Source organism: Apostichopus japonicus, chromosome 21, assembly GCF_037975245.1.
Source record: "Apostichopus japonicus isolate 1M-3 chromosome 21, ASM3797524v1, whole genome shotgun sequence".
NCBI classification, from domain to species: domain Eukaryota; kingdom Metazoa; phylum Echinodermata; class Holothuroidea; order Aspidochirotida; family Stichopodidae; genus Apostichopus; species Apostichopus japonicus.
The window spans coordinates 13,012,158-13,033,575 of record NC_092581.1 but is presented as its reverse complement, the minus strand read 5'-3'; the positions used below and the strand labels follow the sequence as shown (position 1 = coordinate 13,033,575).

Genomic DNA, 21,418 nt, shown 5'->3' with positions numbered 1-21,418 from the left:
TGGAAAGGAAAATTCAGTAATCCTTTTGGTATCTATGTGAAGACTTGATATTCATTATTTGGAGTAAAACTATTGTGCAGGCAAGGAGAAAAAAAACAAAAACAGTAAATTTTGTGACTCGCGTGACAGTAAATCGAGGGTGTTTTCAATTCACCACTATTGTCTAATGCCTTGATGTAGAAAAAAAATTGAAGCTATTAAGTGAGCACTATGCTATAGCAAATATAATTAGTCCAAAACACTGATGATACCTATGATTAATATGTACAAATCTGCACAAAATGAAATTTCACTGTATTTTTCATAATTTAGTTACTACGGGAACCATTTGTTATTACAGACCCCATAATCAAACAAATGATGTTTCGGGGGTGGACAAATTATTTTTAGTAACTACAAGTATTCTATTTATTGGAAACTTATACAATTTTAATGTACAATGATTTTATATTTTTTGGTATGATGTTGACCTTATCATGGAATTGACCATATATATATTTATATCTATATATATATATAGCCTATATATATATATATATATATATAGATATATATCTATATAGGCGATATATATATATATATATATATATAAGCTATATATATATAGGCTATATATATATATATATATATCTATCTATATATATATATCTATATATATATAGGCTGTATATATATGTAGGCTATATATATGCTATATATATATATAGCCTATATATATATATATATATATATATATATAAGAAAAAACTCAGAGAGAGAGCTAGGGAGAGATATAGTAATATCGGCGACAAACTTCTGTCAAAGGATGGATTGAGTTATCAGCCTGCTATGTTGTTCGGAGGCCAAGAATAACTTTTCAACTAGCCCCGAAGGAAGATATTTTAACCAATCAAAATTTAGAAGACGATAGATGGGAATCGTCGAGGTTTTAATGAGTTAAATCGATGCGACGTACAATGTCCACTTGGGTTTAAAATATTCACAATTGATTTGTAGCACCAAAAGACATGAAATACTCACCACCGCGTTGTGGTCGGGATGCCAACTTATTTTCGGCTTTCTTTTGACTTTGTTGTTCATTGCAATGGGCTACGGTCTACATTATATACATGTATGGGAAACTATATAGCCCCATTTTTTCCATCATTCTGACGTCAAGGGACGTAAGATTCATACATTATATATAGGCCACCTATATGGATACGCGTCCTTCATAATATATGAGAGATCTTTGTGTGGCTACAAGCAATAACAAACGATTTTTTAAAAATGCAGAAATTTTGTTTACTCAAATTATTCAATACATGTGATGTCGCAACTGTTTCACTTTCAAATATTTGAAATAACATGCCCGAGCTCGTACTATTAAATAATAAGGGTATTAAATAAATGAAGTTTCTTATATGCAAATCCGACTACAACCGTGTAGCTACATCCGTTCTTAAGGTGTTGTGGGTCAAGGGCTAAATGTTGAAAGTTTTCCGTTCTTTTTTCTTCTTCTTTCTGTTTTGGGTAAAAAATGTGACGTAGCTTCCGTCTCAAGATTTTAAACGTCACTTCCAACTCAAGTGTATTTCTGTGTGCGACATTTCATTAAAACGCAACCAGACACAGGGAGAGCTATAGAGAGAGCTGCTTTAAACTTCAACAAGGCATCTGATCCCCACACATTGCCTGAAACAACTAAGTTGAACCGACCCACATGAACCTTTACTTGTCTTACATACTCCTAATACCCAAATAGGGCAGACGATCCCATTACAACCCCCCACCCCCCCCCCCCATATCAAAGATAATCAAACATCAAGTTGAATCATATATATACACCCTCTAAAATGATTTGGAAGCTGACAATAATCAAACAGGACCCTTTTAGCTTGTCCGGCCTGACATGATCAAAGGTTATACATGAGAACGAACTCAAATATTTGGAAGTAAGCCATTACAACTTACAGTTGCCTGCATGCATATATATGGTGGAGCTGGACTTCCTGCCGACAAATTTTCGTACACGGGGAAGAATCCCTAAAAGAATTTCTAATTACGAATGTTCGAGATCGGTTTAAATTAGCTGTGTAAATGTTTATCGACAATGATTAGACAGATTCAGATTGAGGAATTAATATCCTGGTTTTTAAAGATCAGAGGGACGGAGAAGGCATGGAGGAAGCTATATATATATACGGCCGTTTCCCGTTTATCATCAAACTGTACGTAAGAGGTGAACAACCTAACCTTACCAATTATTAGGGTTAATGAAGGGCATGGTCTACACGGTACACGAGACATTGAAGATGCTTTCTCGTCTCCTTCGACTTCTACGATTGATCAGAGCAAAATAACTTCTCATAATTTTTGTCACCTAATAAACGTTAATTCGCGGGTTTTGGGTGATTTTAATTAAGTTAAAAAATAACAACGTCGTCGACGAAATATTTCTCAATATGATTATTCAGTATTCATATACGCACACACACAGACTCAAACACAACACAAACACACATAAAGAACCAAACAAATGGAGAATTTGAACTGTTTGATAACTTGTTCTTCATTGGCTGATCTGACTAGTTTTCAAGCTAAACAACTGTAATTGATACGAAATTTTTAAATATCGAACCGTATTGGAACGGACTCTAAATAATAATGGACCAAGGTAGCATCGCGGTAAGGTGTTCAAATATGGAAAACCATGATGATAATTTTCATAACCTAAACTCTTGTGTGGAGTATAAATATTCTAATAATATCAAGCTCAGCGTCGTCCAAAATTGATTAATCGGCAAGACCGTACAATTTAAGCAGAGGAATAATTCCAAGAAAAACCATCCGCAGCAAGGCTATACAAATGAAGCATATTGTATTGTAATCGGGTCAGTATACGATGCGTATAATTATATTTAAACACGTCATGACGTCACAACACAGGTTATCTGGACATGGGAAGGAATCTGTATTTCCTCAGAAACAGCTGGTAAGAAGATGGGAACCCTCCACGATAAATTATGATAAATTCAACATGCACACTAGATCCTAGGATACTTCTGTTATAATAGCACCATGTGGTTAGGCCATCTTGGTCCGACGAGCGGGAGAGAGAGAGGGGGGGGGGGCACGGTCGGGAGCTACAAGCCCGGGCCCGGCGTCAATAACGGAGCCCGGGAAAACACGGAGGGGCTTGGGAAAATACGTGATAAAGAACTGTGTATTCTCATTTTCATATTAACATATAAAATGGAAAAAAATGAAAGAGGTGACGTAATCATCCATAGGGCCTAACTGGGTTCTTGTCGCATCTGATAATACAGTATCAGTAAAGGTGATATATAGCGTAAACATACCTGCAGCGATATTGGTGTGAACGTCTTATGTAACATAAATCTTCAAAAGGATTCCCAGTACATTGTAAGTATATCCGTGTGCGTGTTAGGCTATACAGTTGACATGTCGGCCTACACTTCGATATACAAGCCATTTTGATATTATCTAGCTGCAGCGTACCTCACAGTTGTTTACGTTCATAAACGCTTTTCATAAACATTTTTTTTCTGTAAACAACTAAAACGTGGTCAAGTACAAACCCTAATGCATCATGCTCGAGCATTTTATCTTATCAGTTTTGTTTACGATAAAAGATGCGGCATGGGGACGTTGCCGGATCGGGGTCAAATATTCGTTCGGGATAATTTATACTAGCAACAAACACGTCGTTATTATATATGAGTTCACACAGCTTTGTAGATCAAAACAGAGAGGATAAATATCAATTCATGTCGGAGCATTGCCAACTATCCGTCATACAATTTGTGAACGATGTGATCTTAAAGATCAAAACTCAAGTTCACGATATATACAAACAACAAAAAATAAAAAAATAAAGATACACGGGGAATGGCTACCTAAATCTTCTACTGTAAAGAAAACTTTAGGGAATGCCTTTATATATAGACATTTGTACATACATAGGTACACAACAGTACGAAAGACAAAACTATAGGGCGTACATGCTTGGCTAACCAGATTGAGCGCTGGTTCTCAAAGCCGGGCCTACGGATGGTAACCCTATATAAAGTATACGCTACGCTGGTTATTCTATATTTACGCCTTATAGAGGTTGCAATCTCTCTTTATGGGCGAATCATTGCGTTAGCCCTATACTAGAGCACTACATCGTTTGTACAATAATCTGTTGATATGCTACCACATTCAAACCGGACTTGTTGTACCCCTGTCATACCTCAGCTTGTACCCGTCCTTGTGGATTTGTACTCGTTCTCGGGGAATTTGGGATTTCTAGTATTGATACTAGTGCTCAAAGGAGGGGTTCAGGGGACACAGCCTCTGGCCCGGGGTCAATTTAGATATATGGAGAAGGCCGGAAAAATATGGAATATATGAACAGTGTAAAATAAAATTGGGGGGGGGGAGCTGTGACATAATTGTCTCGACGGGGCCCGGCCTGGACCTCGATGATCCTGTTAGTGCTGTGTTGAATTAGTATTCGTAATCGCGCGTAAAGCCTTGTAGCCTACTTTTACTCGTTACTCCTTCCAAGGGAGTCCTATACTGATTCAAAGTCTGATTCAAATATGCCGACATACTGTTCCTTCTCATCTGTTGAAGTCCACCACTGATATATTGTATTACATAACAGATTATTGTGGATATTTACAGAGAGAATGTCTGTTCCCTAATTGCGGCGAGTCAGCTACATATAGGAACATAGGTACTACGTAAGAGGGGCATTCATTCGTTTGGGACCCTTAAACTTTTAACCTGAGAATCAAGGTCCTAAGCAACGTCCCGTTGCCCCCCCCCCCCCCCAGTTACACCCCTCTTTCTTTCCCCCGAATACTCTTATAGTTTTAACATATAATAAAGGCATGATTTGAGAGTGTGGAATAGTTGCAAAAAAATATATAAAATATTAAATTTATATAGGTTACCAGGCATAAACTTAATGTATACATGGGAGTTAAATTTAGACTAGAACACCTATTTATATAAAATATTAGATACTTTCTACTTGTCAAATCACTTGGGACTTTCAAGTAACCTCAATTCCTTGACGGCCAAGCGGGAGGGCATCTGCACACCTGTCCCAAGTTTGTCAGTGCCGAAGAGATTGGTAAGGAAGCTTATACGTTACATAAGGGTCTGTTTACGTCACAGTATAGACACTTGAAGTAAGAGTAGCGGGTACCACTTACATGGAAATAGGCCTTTTACCGTATATGCGAATATAGCGTAATTAAAACAAGTGGATTTCACAACTATACGTATATAAAACACTAAAACAGCCACTCTCTTCATTTTAATGGGCAACTATTGCTACAGCTATGATAACGAGATGATTATTGTGTCACCGTTGTCCAGGGCAGAAATGGATAAAGTCCACAATTCTAATGAGGAATTTAACTCGATAATATGGCTTCTTAAGGTGCCCGTACTGATATTCTAAAAGACACTCTTCCCGGAGCAAAAATATACATAGTATCTATCCAGTATATATAAATTGATTGTAGGTTAATATTTATTCTATATACCCTTGTTTACATTAAGGATTTTGGTGCTTTGCAATAGTCTGTACATCAGATGTAGAAGAATAACGAAATGTGCAAATTTTTGTAACATTTCCTTCCGACGTCAAACTTAAAATTAACGCGAATAACTGATAAACGATGTATGGTATATTGATCTATATACGCTGTGGTGTACGGTTAAGTTATATATGTAATTGAACACTGCGTGGTACATAATTATTTGTTATTTATTTATTTTATTTTTTTAGTGGGCGGGGGGGGGGGGGGAGGTCTGTCGATAAGACACTGACTTCACTATTTCTTATAATATATTCATGACCTGCATAGAAGTAAGTCGAAAATATTCAAACCCATCATTTTCATAAATTTCGTCTTTATTTTGTTTTAATGAAACTTTACAAACTACCGAGTCTTGCCGGTGCATATGTACGCATGTGCCCACCAATCTTTCTATAGATCTATATATACCAGACTAGCTGTATGAGTTGTACAAAGGAAAACCACGAGTGCATGCTAATAGGCGTGTAAGTATCCTAATACCCAATACCAGTCCCGAGTACAGAATCCCAGGGACGAGTACCGTATGCATGAGTATACTATTTTACTGGTCCCGAGGCGTGCATGGGAACGTGTACATGAAGTTTGGTTTCTCCGAGTACGACGAGTACGGAGTCCCGAGTATACGAGTACAGAGTAAATATATCTCGTATAAGGACTCGAGCATGAGTGAGGACTCGAGTACTGCAAATCTGAGTTTTACTATAGTATACGCAATCTATGTACTAATTTAATGTTACTGCCTACCCTCATACAAAAATGTATAGCCCCACGCTTTTGACCAGTTTTGATAATCATATATTATATGGTATTGGTAACCTTTGGTATATTTCAGAAAGGCACTTTCAGAAAGGTGTCACTTTTCCAAGGCGAATGAGAAGTTCGGTTAAATATCTCACTGGCCATAAAAAAAAATATTCTTCTTCTCCTTTTTGTTTGTTTTTGGCATCAAGTCGAATATCAGAAAAAAAGGAAAATAATATATATATAAAGACCGGTCATGCAACCGAAGCCGGGGAGGTCCCTGAAACATCTCCCTGGTATAAACCGATTGTTCAAGTTCAATTAAAGTCCTTAACCTCAAAAATATAGGTTCTAAAATACGAAACAAATATACGCTTTAGCCAAACCAGTATAGTGGAATGATCGATCCCGCTTGTCCATCGGGAGAAACTGGCATAGGGTGTAGATAAAAATGGTTGATAACTTTGAGGAGAAAATAAGCCAGCGCTGAGGGTCACGTGGAGGTTAATTAAGCACAAGCGACACGTGTTCGCATATCTAGGCGGTTCTGACTTTGGCGCAAAGACTTTCCTTGTCCAAATGGCGTAGTGTTTCACCTTATATAGCGAGTGGTGTGTTTGCAAAGATGGTAAACTCAAGTGGCGTTCCTTGGGCGAAGTACCGCAAAAACTACTATACGTTGTTATACACACTTGAATTTATTATAAATTTTAGGGACAATATAGAGTAGAAAATGCGGTTACTAAAAAAGCGTGGCCAAAATTATGTCGGTTTTACTTTGAATCTGCAATAGGCCTATCTTTGAAGGAAAAAAAAATGCACCTGTCCCTGGAATATTGTCGGAATGAAATCTATGCCTTTAACAGGATGTAGACTTTTATGCAAGATATAAATAAAGGACACCCATTTTATATTCATGCAAGCGCCTTCCTAATAATCGCACGCCTAACTTTTTAAAACCAGAAGGCTAAATGGCTCAGTGATTCATTGCCACATTTCACGTGAGAATACTTCAGTTACAAAGCAGACAGATCTAAAAAATTTGACCATTGCTGAATTAACATGATCGACAAGGGTTATTGCACTCATGTGGACATGCTTTCAAGGTTTTCTTACTATGACGCTGTTTATGACCTTTGACCTCTACAAAATTCTATAGTGTCTCTTGCACTTATTACAATGGATCCACATATCACATACGAAGTTCATCAAAATGTTTACTTGCGGAGTTTTTAATGTCTTCAAAATTTTCAAATGTGTTGGGTTCGGGTTTCGTGGATGGGGCGGAGGGCGTGTGGGAGGGGTCCAGGGGAGAGGAGGGGGAGAGGGGAGCGGGGGAGATCAGTCATGATTCGGTTACACCATATGGCTCGGATAATACGCAATTTATCGCTGAGTGCAATAAAAACTGTTGAGTGGATGGTTTGTGATACGGCTATTCAAAATCAGTATATCACTTGTATACCTTTTGGATTGAACTAAGATTAAGTACGACCGGAAGTTTTCAATTTTCATCCCATGAGAGGCATTAACGTGGTCATGCCTCGACGGGGGGTTGTTATAAGAGAGAGTAATTTATGTCTTTCCGATCAGTGGTTTGCGAGGTTATTAATATAACTCAGTTATTAAATAAAAATGAGCTATAAGATAGGGGGACAAGGCGGGGATAAAGTAAGAAGGTGACTAGCTGATAGGTCCCTCTGCACCCGTCGATCAAGTTGATCACATTCCAGCTGTCCCTAACGGCGTCCCATGTAACCGATAAACTAACTAGCACAGCATAATGTCCAGTAGACGACAATCTTACTTTATGTAAGTTGCGTAAGTTACGAAAGTTCTCTCCTTTTGCCCATCTTTCATTTCGTCTTCTTCCATTTTTTTCAGCAACGAGAAAAAAAATTCTATTTTGGGGATCTAGTGTCAGAAAGGTTAAGTCGGTAAAAAAAAATCCAGCAGGAACATGCAGTTGTTGACATATCATGAAACCCCTCGACACCAATAGGACAGTATTTAATCTTCCTCGAAAAATAGGAATGTCAAAAGTATAGAGAGGTGTTGACAAAGTAAAATTGATGTATAATTGACAACTGCGATTGAACAAAAAGGTCTGTAGTGGTGTACTAGTTTATATATATGTAATTGGTTCTGTATATATGAGCGGTCGATTGGGTGGAGCGAGTTGGGCGTGGACGTATATATAGAGATGGTAGTTGCTGTGAGCCGTTTGCGTTTGGACCGTGACGTTTATGGTTCCGTCGGTCAGGTCAAACAAAAATACCCTATGAAGCTCCTCCTCTTCCTCCTCGGAATTAAAACTAATCTTGAGAACGTGAATTGCAGGAGTAGTAATTACTAATTAACATGATTAACATGATTTGAGAGCGTGGTGGCTAATTGGCTAAGGCTTCGGACTCGTGATCCAAGGATTGCTGGTTCGATTCCTGTCTAGTTCATTACGTTGTGTCCTTGGGCAAGATGCTTTATCTCACTTGCCTCTCTCCACCCAGGGGTTTAATGGGTACCTGTGAGGTAACGTGTCATTGGGCGCAGTATATAATTGCTGCCGACTGGAGGGATTGCCTCTGGGACAGGTTATCATTGACCAGGGGTAACTATAATGTCTTTAAAGCGCTTGAAACCTATCACTGGTATGAAGCGCTATATAAAAAGCAAATATTATTATTAATATTATTTGCTTACAGATGCAGTCGTTTCACGACGTCAAGTAGCCAAAAGTATCACATTTGGAAGCGGTTTCGTATCGATAACTGGAAAAGAAAATCCGTTCGCAACATCATCGAATAATGTGCAAACCAGAAGCAAATACACAAAAGAGAAAAGTGACGTAAACTTACCGATATCAAGCACCTTCAAGTTCTTGCTAATCATCTCGTAGACAAAGTCTACCTCGTCTTGCTTCGTAACATCTAGCTTGATCACCTGCAGGCGCTTTGAACATTGCTGTTGTAAGACCTTTGACCCTTCACCCTCCGGAAAGAGACAGCCAGCGTATACGTAAAAGCCAAGCTTATCTAACCTGATGGCGATCCCGTGACCGAATCCCGAATCGCAACCAGTTACCAAGACCGCCTTACCCTCCGCGCTGAGTCGACGGCGTGGCCTTATGTACCAGCGCATGGTAGCCCAGTAGATTAGGAGTAACACCATCCCGTACATTAATAATGTGAACAACATCTCGACGAGCGTCATTGGTAGAACCAGAATGAATCAAAAGTGTCTGGATGATAATTATTCAGAGGTAGCAACAAAAAATGAATGTCGTAATGTACCGGTCCACCAAAGCGTATATACCGTAGGAGTAAGCTGTAAATAATAACAAACAAACAAAGCATAGTGTTAGTTTCTGACCGATAGATGGAAATATGTTAACAACGTGATATGTCGAGGGGAGGGATCGAGGGGGTAGGGGAAGGGATAAGGCGAAGGGGCGATGAGGCAGGGCATGGGGATGGGGGTAGGGAGATTAAATTTACGTTTCAGAGATTGAAAAATTTCATTTTTACATACTGTATAACCTCCGCGTACAAATGTACTTTCTCAAGGGAAGCACATGAGAGGATTTGTTCCTAAATAACGCAGGAAGAAAACACGCTCTCGTGTCCTACGTGAATGAATAGCCCGACTTGACATCAGACTAATATCCATACCGATACCGTATACCGATCATACCGATATGATCAGTATTTCGTTTTCGGTATACCGATACATAATTTTTGATGATACCGACTATTTACCTTACATATAAAATGACTGTAAATAACCGCACTCCAATCTTCATGAACTAGGTGGCATCATCAGTTAACCTCGCTAAACGACGCTAATACATACACAACATGCAATTCATTTTTAACACTGAGGGTATATAGATGTTGTTTTGTCCATCTCTCCCTCCTATACTATTTGTCTTTGCACATGTGCAGCAAAAATCATGCCATGTGTCCATTTTGCATATATTAACGACGGACCAAAAACACAAATTGACACGATTACTTTACATAAGACTTGGATAAGACTGAAAAGTCAGAGAAACTACTTCTTGTCTGTTTCTGTAGAAAAAGAAGCTTCCATATAGAATAAAATATCGTTGATAATATCCAGACCTTCCTCCGTAAATATAAGATAGGATAATTTCGTCTCTCTATTTTATGGTCTGAATCTATTTTGCCTTAAATCAATCCTACCCTCATAGTGCTTCTTAATCACGCACACAGGTATTTTATACATAACAGTAAAAACCTGACAAGCATGTCGATAAAAAAAATAATAATAATAATAAAATTTTAAAAAAAATGAAAAGAAGAAGATTCACCACATACAGTACAGACATGCATGCTAAAAGAGGAGTATGTCAATGTAACCACGAATTAGACGTTAAAATAATCCAGAGGTATTTACAGTTTTAACCACAATATATATAGATATACCTGTATATACCTGCTAGAGTTCAAGCGGTGATGACGTCAAAAAGTGGGTTTAAACTGCAGACCAAAAAATGTTAACGCTTACGTGCTAAAGTTTGTCAATTCACAAACTTTCGTCGATTCGAACCATTTTGTATACTTCTCTCAAGATATTCTGAGTTATACATAATTTATTATTATTATGATAATTATCATTTTGTTACATGCGATAATTTCGAATATAAAGTTATCACATGCAACTTTGCACTTTTTGCAGATTTCATCAACAATAGTCGTTAAGTCTGAAGAAGTTTGCTCTCTATAATAAACTATGTCAGTTGAATAGTCTGACAATTTTACCATCATGCAGACACATGTTTCTTGCTGTTTAGATATATTATCGATAGCACACATAACGTAAACAGACATAACTTTATCATTATTATTATGTTTGGGATAAAATATAAAATAAGATGATAACTTTATGAAACTCACAAAGTTAAATGGTTGGGGTTAAATGGTTGGGGTCCATTGTTATTTCTCTTTTCCACCATATTAATTCACGTAACTAAAATCAATGATCTGTTTTAAATTTATGAAGTTTAACCTTCTTGTCTTTAACAATATACTATATTAACTGCGATTTACACAATTCATGGAAAATAACAACTTTAGCCCCGATTTAAATATGCAAAGAAGGCAAGATTAGGGTTGATTTGTTATGGACATATCATGTGATAAATATATGGGTAAGTGTTGATAATTCCGTTGACAAGTTAAAGAAGTATAGTTTCTGTTCACACGTATATTTGTTGACGCAACCATACAGCCGCTTATAGGGACTATTAAGATAACAAATAATATTATTGCGAGAATCATTGTGGTAGTTTTTTTTTTTACATTCTTCATAAAGCATAAATTCTAATATAATTTTTAACTTTCATAATTGAGCATTGAAAGGGTCGCATCTTTACATATTCTCGAGGTTAACAAGAGAAACCCCCACGTTGAAAGACCTCTTAGGATATTAAATCAGTAACATAAGAGGAAGGTCCGAATGAGTATTTGCTATTGATTAAGCGACAGCTGCGGAGTGAGTATAAATGCAGTTAAGCAACGCGGCAGTATGCACTTGCATAGGAATGGGGCTAAGTTACAACTTCGTACGGACGTTAACCCCCCCCCCCTCCCATCCCGTCCCCATACACATAGTGTTACCAAGAGTGATACCGCCACATTTGTACTGGGGGATAATGTGTTTTTTCGTTCGGGGGGGGGGGGTCTTATAGGGAATGGGAGGCAACAAATCAGTGCCCTTTTCACAGTTACAGACACACCCCCTCCTTTTAAATTCCTCCATTCGCCTCTGGTCATTTCAAAGAGGTTATGTCCCGAGCTAAGTAAGTCGGGTGAAGTTAAGAACCCCCTCTCCCCGCCCACCCCTCCACACACACTTTAGAAGTCGTGTACACGCTACTAACAATTACAAACTACTGCCACAGGCGTATATTACCAGGGAGTTGTTATGGACTCCCTAGTACTACTATCTCGTCTGCCCACAACTCTGATGCAGGGGATCTGGGCTAATAATAATTGAGTTAGTTTAATCGAGGTCCTTTCATTCATTACCGAGTGAGGGCACATGGTGAACGAGGCTTAGGCTAGTTACAATACTTGTTGTTAAATAAAAAACAAACCTAATGAAGCCAAAATCTAAACATTATTTAGTTACCGAGTGAGGGCACATGGTGAACGAGGCTTAGGCTAGTTACAATACTTGTTGTTAAATAAAAAACAAACCTAATGAAGCCAAAATCTAAACATTATTCATTTACAACAGGATTTTTTTTTCAGGTTTTTTTTGGCAGTGAGGAAAGATGATATTTTGAACTTTTGTTTGCCTACGAACGAAATCATTGCATACACGTGGTTATGTGGTACAACTCGCGCAGGAGTTGATGCGATCCGAGAGACGCGCTCGGTTTTATTTTTTTATTTTTTTTTTTGGGGGGGGGAGGTTGTCTAAAAACCATACTTAACTTATATGCATTATACCAGGGAATAACTCAGCAGCTTTGGGGTTTATGAAATTTGTTCATTGTCAAATAGTGAAAATATAAAGGCTTTGGGTAAAAACAATAGGTCCAGCTTACACATGTTTATAGTAATTTATTAATTTGTCTTTACCCTAAGAGCTATCCAGACAACTGTCATACTATAGCTTAAGTTAATTTAATTTATAAAGCTTTTACAAAAGTTATATAAATTTATGATGTTCCGACAACATCCCACTTTAGTTTATCTCACCTTGATGTTGTGCCACCGCATAAACCTCAATATTCAATTAAAACAACTTTATATACAATAATTTCCAGTGTGATAGAAGCATGTATTGATTGACTCAGGGGGGGGGGGGTGATGACGGTCTCTTTTAGCTGAGGTCTGCCTCATTTCCCCAAGAATAAGGTTCTTAAACTCCTTTACTAAAGCCTATCTGTATACCCCTTCCCCCACCACCAAGTAGTGACAACAACCCCCTCCCACTACAATTAGTAACAACAAACCCCTCCCCACCACAATCAGTAATTAACAGTTTCCCTCAAATTGGCACAGATTCCCGAAAATTAGTAACTTGAGGGACATGTCCATTTGTGTACATCTGCTCGGACATGAATAGGTAATCAGTATATAGCTCCAAAATATGCTAGAAAATCAAATAATGGTCACTCGTGTTCAAAGTATTTTACTGCAACTCTCAGAAACTTTGGTCCTCTATTAGACACTATTATTGTCACCCGCTCCCCCTTTTATGTCTGAATAAAATATGGAGGGCCAGAACCTCCATTAAATTGTTTATGAAAACTTTAAGCACATTTTGTATCCATGAACTAAATTTTGGGAAGTATATTTATGACGTTGAACATTAAAATAACTCAACACGTTAGATCAATGATGACCATTATTGGTATTAGTTCAGATCAAAATTAGAGTTACTCTTTCTTAATCAATAATCTACTTTACCTTTTTCTTTTCCTTTTCCTTTCAAACTTCACTTCTCAAAAGTTTCCAATGAACGTTGTAAGCTCGGCGACAGTCGTAGGACTTTCCTATATGTAAAGGTATAATAACACACACCGGGAAAACGTTCACGTCAGTGATATATATAAATATATATATACACGGTATATATAGGGTTCATGAACTTGAGGTAAATAAATTAGACTCTTTTAACTACACGTCCCGTCTTCTCTCCCTCTCTCCTTGGCGACCTACTAGCCTAGTAACAAGATGCTTTACAGATGATAAAAGGTCATCACCGGAATAAAACACTCGCTTGATGTATTAAAAACCACAACTTCTGTTTCTTCTCCCTTTTCTATCACACACAAAATACTGAACTATTTAAGCGAACAACTTCTGCCTAAGAGGTTATGGAGCATGGGGTTAATCGAATATTGAGAGAAGAAAAAAACGCATCTATCCAGGCAAACTTTCATCCGACCAGCGTTGCTTTCCCGACCAAATGGCATAGAATACTACCCCTCTCTCTCTCTCTCTGTAAGCAGATTTGTATAAAGCAAGCTGTCACTTCAACAATGTTAGTTGAGGTAAACTTTTCCGACCTTGCAAACACACACGAACGTACGGAGTACACATGAACAATCTGATGTCTTCGCGAGCGTTTCAAAGGTTGTCAACTGCGACTTTTTCTTCCATTCCGAATCGAAATTTTTCAAGGAGAAGTTAAAAGTAGTAGAGGAAACCAAGCATGCCACTCTGTTGCGTGTAAAACTCCTCTCCTGCGCTACACCAACAGACCGAAAAAGTAAAGAAAAGCCCGCGACTTTCGGATTTGTACACATTCATACAGTTAATACGTACGTACACTAGTCCGCTTGACGGTCTGTTTGCGAATGAAGTCGCATCTAAATGTTTTGGGAGTATATATATGAAGTAGCAGTGAGTACTGTGGTGTTACCGTATACTGCAGTGGCGCGAGCAAACTACACGTGGGGGTATCTATTATTGAGTCGGTTGTGTACTATCTGTCAGTAGGATATATACAGATACCGATACCGTACAATCACTGTAGCCTGTAGTACGTAGTAGCTTGCCCGGGCAAATCGCCTGGGGCTTCTTCTCTTTGCCACAAACCACACCAACAAGTAAAAGGCTAGAACTTGTTGGGGAGGCTGGCGAAGTGTTAAATGGACACATGTGTATTATCAAGGTTACATTTTATAGACACTGGAGGCCGATGTCAAATATAAACATAGGTTTAACAATTCTAAATGACATTAATTTCTTTTTTCGTTATAAATATGTTACAGAAGTACAAAATAAAGGTCATAATTAGTACCATGCCCTCCAATTCTAAGACGTACTGAGGTTTCAAAAAGAAGAAAAAAAGAAGAATATTTCAGGAAATTTTTCAACCTACAGATCATTATTACGCAGCATGGAGGAGTATTTAATTAGAGAGCAGGAAATGTTTGTTTGTTTCTTACTTTCTAGCACATTTGAGGGAAATACTGATGTGACCGTGTGCGTTGATATGCTTCTCAAAAAAGTGTAGGAACATGTACCCGAACCCACCCCCCTCACCCCCTCCCTTGCACCCCCTCCCCCGCAAACTCTCTCGACGCCCATGCTGATGGCACTCAAGTCGTAGTATATTCTTTCTTCTTATATACGGAAGGTTTACAAAGGTGAGTTTTGTTTCTTATTGTCAGGGACCGAGCACTGGTTTGATAAGGGCGGGGGGTAGGGGAACAATGTGCCGCTGAAATTTGTGGCCTGTGGCGGTACCAACACAGCATAAAAATATATTGCTGTGAAATTCTAGGGGGTTACTCCAGCCCCACCCCGGTGCCGATGGCTTGAATATTACATCGACGATTGGAAACCTGCATCAATGTGTAAGTCACCTATTGTCACAGACTTCATTGTTACCAAAAAAAAAAAACTTATGGTTTTTTTTTTTTTTTTTTTTTTGGGGGGGGGGGGCTTTTTGGCTTTTTGAAACAAACTAGACAGTTGTAACCATCTGGCTTTATATTCATATGTACTGAGGGTAATAACAGTTATGCAATTACATATTTAATGGGGGAGGTCCTGCGTTGGGGCGAGGGGGTACTAAAATGGGTGTGTCAGCGTCTAGGCGACATTTTTTTAATCTTTTTATATAACATACAATAGAGGGGTAACACTGAAGATTTAAAAAAAAATCTATCATCAAACGAATTTACACGTATTAACTGGGGGGGGGGGAGGGTACGAAAGGCGCGTCATACGAAACACTGTGACCCCTCCCCCACTCATCTCAAACTTAACCCAGTGCACTACCCTATTGTAGTTAACTGAGCTTAAAGATGAATTTCGGTGTCACATTTGTGTCCTTTCTACCAGCTTTGTTTGTTTTGTTTTGTTTTTTCTGAAGGAAAACGCCAACATCTTTATTAGGTACCGTACCACACTTATAGAGTAGTCCGCCTGACAGGTTAACCATTGTCGGAAAATAGTCCTAAAATGACATACCGTAGTGATATTTTTCGACATTTTTTGAGGATGAAATAAACTACTGATGGTCTAAATATCTGGAGGATTGAAGGTAATTTAAGGCATTTTAGAAAATCCTGGGTGAAACAAAAAGATTCTGGCTGGCAGAAGGGGTTGGGGAGCACTATATTAACCCTTGAGCTCTTCTAGCTCAAAATCTAAACAGTCATGATGGCAACAAGTTGAATGTATACTTTGATAGCACAAGCCATCAGCTACCATGGTGGGTAAGACATGTCAGTTGAAAACTTTTATCTATGCTCTATTGACTTTGGAAAGTGATGAGTTAAGGGTGTAAGTCAAATGGTAGCCATTAATTTCGGTACGACACCCTTAGACAGTTCTTCGTAGGCCCCTGTACCCCTGCTCATATGTTACGCGTAACTATATAGCATCGGCAAAAGAGAGGGGTTAACTGAGGGCGCTATGGAGGTATAGCGATCAGAGCCGTATATAGAGACTATACACGGCTCTGATAGCGATTAGAGTTCCTTTAATTCCTTTTCCGAAAATGTAATAGCGATCAGAGCCGTATATAGTAGCATACGCCATATAGTTGCCTTATTGACTTACACATTTAATATTACATATCATCGATTTAAATTGGTATATGTCGATTTAAATCGGTATATGTCCATTCCCCGCGATTTGAGACTGACGGCCTCATGCCAGCATATAAGGCAAATATCCTCTTCTCCTCCCCATGTGCGTGATAGTCCTATCTTAACAGGAGCCTATATGACATTTATTGATACCTTACCTGTACACACTTTCAAATGGCGTCATTCTATCTACGACGCACACAGGTAACTTGTCTTTTAATTAAGATCGTACAATTTAGTACAAAATAGTCCAAGCCTTGTGTATATATAATCAGTTCCCCGAACCGGTAGCACGATTGATTGAGCATAGAATTACCTTGTTTTAATGAAATTGGACATGCGTCAAATTGAACTAAAAGATGCGTTGAAGCGAGAACGTTATTTACCCTTACACACGAAACAGAATAGGTCAAAACCTTGAGTGCAAATTTTTGTTTTCTTCAGAAAAATAACAGAAAGAGAATGAAAATAAGTTTGTCGAACTCCAGTTGTCATCGAAATTGTGTTTTATGATCCACTGGCATATGTGTGCATTTAATACAAGGACTTTCCTGTTTATATATACAGGAGCACTCATGCACAATACACAATACAAGTTTATAGGTTAATTACGGGCATCGCCATGGGTGAATTTCATTATCATATTTCAAGTCAATCAGATTCATTGAACGCTAGTAATGGACGGACCGTGTGATCGACATGGGGTTTTCTCCCCCCCCTCCCATCATCACTTCGAACCTCCCCCCCACCCCTCGTAAATGTGAAAGGTGTTGCCATATACCTGTGCAGGCGTGGCATAATATCCCGTTGCCATATACCATAACGCAAGAGTCGACATGAGATAAGAATGAGGTACCGTACTTGGTGTCCAACGGTTGTTCATCTGTCACCGTGTGTTACCTTGCTTTTAATTTTCACTTATGTTAAATACGAAATATACTTTGATGATGATGATGATAATAATGTGCAAGCTTTTATATTTCTTAGTTTTTGCAGTAGATTGAATAGACAGTGGTTACTTTTTTTAAGGAAAAGTCGCCCAGGAAAGAACCTGGGCACGAAAACCAAACTACCAAACGACTGATCCGCTCTCAACCCCAGTCCCCTTGCATCGGGACTGTGACTGTGTGATCATCGTCGGGTGTGCATCACCCATTCCCCTCGAAAGGGAACAGATACTACACATGATTACTGACAGTGGTTACTGCTTTAATGGAAGGCAGAAAATAAGCTTGTCATAATTGTTTGAGAAATATTTTGTAATATGCGCCTGTATCCACATGACGCATTTTATGACATAGTGAATTTGTTATACGAGCGATCAGACAAAGACCAAAAAGGGGGAAAAGGGCATAATAAAACGATTTAAAAGTCACTTGGCTGTTTTAATATTCTACCAAGGAGCACGCACTAGTCCCTTCGAGACATCACAATAAAGTCTTGGTTTGTCAACCTCGATACCATTTTAAAGGGGTTTATAATCAATTTTAGAAAGAAACAATTCGATAAAATAAGATGAGATTATAAAGCTAATTTGTAATAACAGACAATACGTAACCTAATCATGACTTTGGGATTCCATTGCTACTCAAACCATGTAGTCTTGAACCGATACTGGAGTACCCATGGAGTACCAAAAATGTGAAGTTAGGGTACGTTTACTGCTACCATTGTATGAATAGTGCAAAACCAAATACAATAATTGTTGACGATATTATCAACCCGTATAGCGACCACCGATGGGCATTGCAATTCATTTCACAAGATCACAGTCTAATTCCAACCCCTGTTGTCAGTTGTTGCCAGATGGAATAATATATCATGATAAAGGAAAGTAATGACCTCAAAAATGCTTCTTTACGTTTGTAACTATACATAAGACATTTATTTTAAGACATCAATCAAACGGATGTAGGACTTAAAGCGATTCTATATATTCCCGTAGATCGATTTTATTTATAGAGCTGTAAGCTATACACTGTAGGCAGTGAATGGGATGGCTCACTAAATTCAATCAAATCTCCTGCAGGCATTACGAACACCCTGCTCATATACCTTTGCACTTGAAACATTCGTTTCCCCCCTAGATTCGCAGCGGATTGGACCCAAGCTCTCTAAACTATAATTTCATCTCGCTCAAAAGATGCAAGCTTATTACTTTACCGCTTAAGATCACTTGAAGATAATTTTATGTTACGTTATGACTGAAGACAGTCATTAAGATGCTCAAAGAAGTCCATCTAATCGCCTGGTATTACTATAATCTCAACCTAATATAAATATACCCAACCATGTAAACTATTACCCTTACGCACATGCTCCACTACCAATTGGCGTGCACAGTATTTCAAAGGTGGGGTGGTGTGAGAAATCTCAAAATATCCCCGACTGTATATAAGTTATAAGGGGACATAATAGCCTATACCTTTGAATAGAGTTTATGAAACATTCTAAGGGAGGTATCTCAAATCTCAAACCAGTAATACGGGGAAGTTCTTTCCCCGTCAATATCGAGTTATCTCACAAAATCAGACCTAGAAGAGGAATTCGAAAATTGGCAGTTAATGAATTACAAAGTCACATGGTTTCTTCTTCTTCTTTATAAAATAGGAAGTTACACTGATGGGACAACATCAAACGTTAAACAAACATAACAAGATATATACTTGTAATCAACATTTGGTGATAGAGGAAAGGGTAAGGTTTCAAGCAATCAATTAACCTAATTCCCGAATGTACCGCTGGCCTACCACTTTCCATCCTCGGTAAGAAATACTTACCCCGAAACCACCTCTCCTTTTCTGCTCCGACCTTGACTAACCTCCCCCCCCCCTCCCCCCAAACACAAAAGCTCTCCTGTAAAAAAATTACCCTTCATACAAAATTCCTCGTTTTTCCCACCCCTATCTGAATCTATACAATACCCTACAAAAATACCTCTCCTCCTGGTTGCTTTAACCGTCTCAACTTTCTTTCCCTCCCCCTACCATGTTCCCCTACCATACCCCCTCCCCTTCACCCTACCTCATTCTTGTCTTATTGTCTATATTAAAATCCGAACACAATGCTGTAAAAGCATCTGTTACACTAAAACTTGTTTCTAGCTAATATGTATATAAGACGTGCTCGCTTCACTAGCATATCCAATGGTCATGGTTTGTAATATGCATTCTATGTATGTATATAATTCCTGCATCCCTGGGGTCTCAACGGAAAGGTTTGTTAAGAGCATCATAAATTTTAGCCCGTACACTGTTTTATATGATATTTGTTAAAGGCTGCTAAAGTTTGAGGGGTCAATACGCCAGTGACCGTTCAGTCACTTCAACTTAACCGTATCTTTGATTCAATCTTTGATTCAATCCCCTTCAGTAGCTTATATATCCTCCCAAAACGGAGTGATGATCTTCCCAAAGCCGTAGAGAAGAAGAAGGTTGGAGGTAAATGACTTGTAATTTTATTTAATATTACACGGATAAAAAAGTCAAACTACAAACAATATTCGTCACAGAGATGTGATCTCACGGGGGGGGGGGGGGGGGTTTAAGTTTAGACAAGCGGGTATTTGAAGCTGCTATATACGCCGTTCAGCCTATAACGAAATTCCCAGAATAGCAGCGATCACTGGATAGAGGAAGAAATATACTAAACGAATCGTGAAACAGAAGGACATTCACCTGTGAGGTGTGCTCGGTCGTTTAAGTAATTACGTTTCTGCTTTTCTCTTCTTCTTCATCTTCTTGTTTATTATCTCTCCATTTTTCTGCCTCTCTTGTGTAAGTACAGTTACAGTCCTGTATATCTTTACACACGAGGTACTTGGCCTGGGTTGCGTTATATATCAAGGGGTAGGGAGCTTTAGATATTGTTAACATCCAGGAAAATAGTGTGAGATCTCGTGGCTACCGTTCTTTTTTTTTAATTAATTGAGGAAGCCGAGGGCTCGAATGCAAGAAGGGATGACTTTGACTTGGCATATTTTTTTCAAAGGTCGGTGGCTCCCACGTCAAGAGAACGACTGGTGCTTATACGAATCAATTCTGTATTGAACAAGTGAGTTTTATAGAATGAGCCATATATATAAATATATATATATATATATATATATATATATATATATATATATATATATATATATATAATATATATATATATATATAGATATCTGTCAGTATGACACAACCCTGAAGTTGCAACTATATTTTCTTACTTCATGTGGCATAGTAATGTTATGTCATTTTTTCTCTTTTGCGCATGAATGATTCCACTCTCTACCTGCTGTCAGGTAGGCCTTTTATCACCGTTAGTTATCAACTGTATACTGCATTTACATTATGCTTTTGTGGATACAGATTAGTACACACTCCTATTGCTTGAAAGTCCTCGGAATCAAAGGTTTGAAATCAACAGCAGGTCGTTGGTTAGGTGCGGCCCTGTCAATCTTTCACTCCTAAAATCTGGCCCATTCATTTAAAAGGTTGCCTACCCCTGC

General features: G+C 38.3%; 1 protein-coding gene across 1 annotated transcript in view; it reads right to left on the bottom strand.

The window, feature by feature from the left end:
- LOC139962806 (D-beta-hydroxybutyrate dehydrogenase, mitochondrial-like) overlaps positions 1 to 9,668 on the bottom strand; it is a 50,103-nt gene extending 40,435 nt beyond the window's left edge. The window contains exon 1 of the mRNA XM_071963150.1: positions 9,200 to 9,668. Within this exon, the coding sequence (XP_071819251.1) occupies positions 9,200 to 9,554 (355 nt within the window). The 5' untranslated portion in view covers positions 9,555 to 9,668. The remainder of the gene's footprint in view (positions 1 to 9,199) is intronic.
- Positions 9,669 to 21,418: the final 11,750 nt, after the last annotated feature.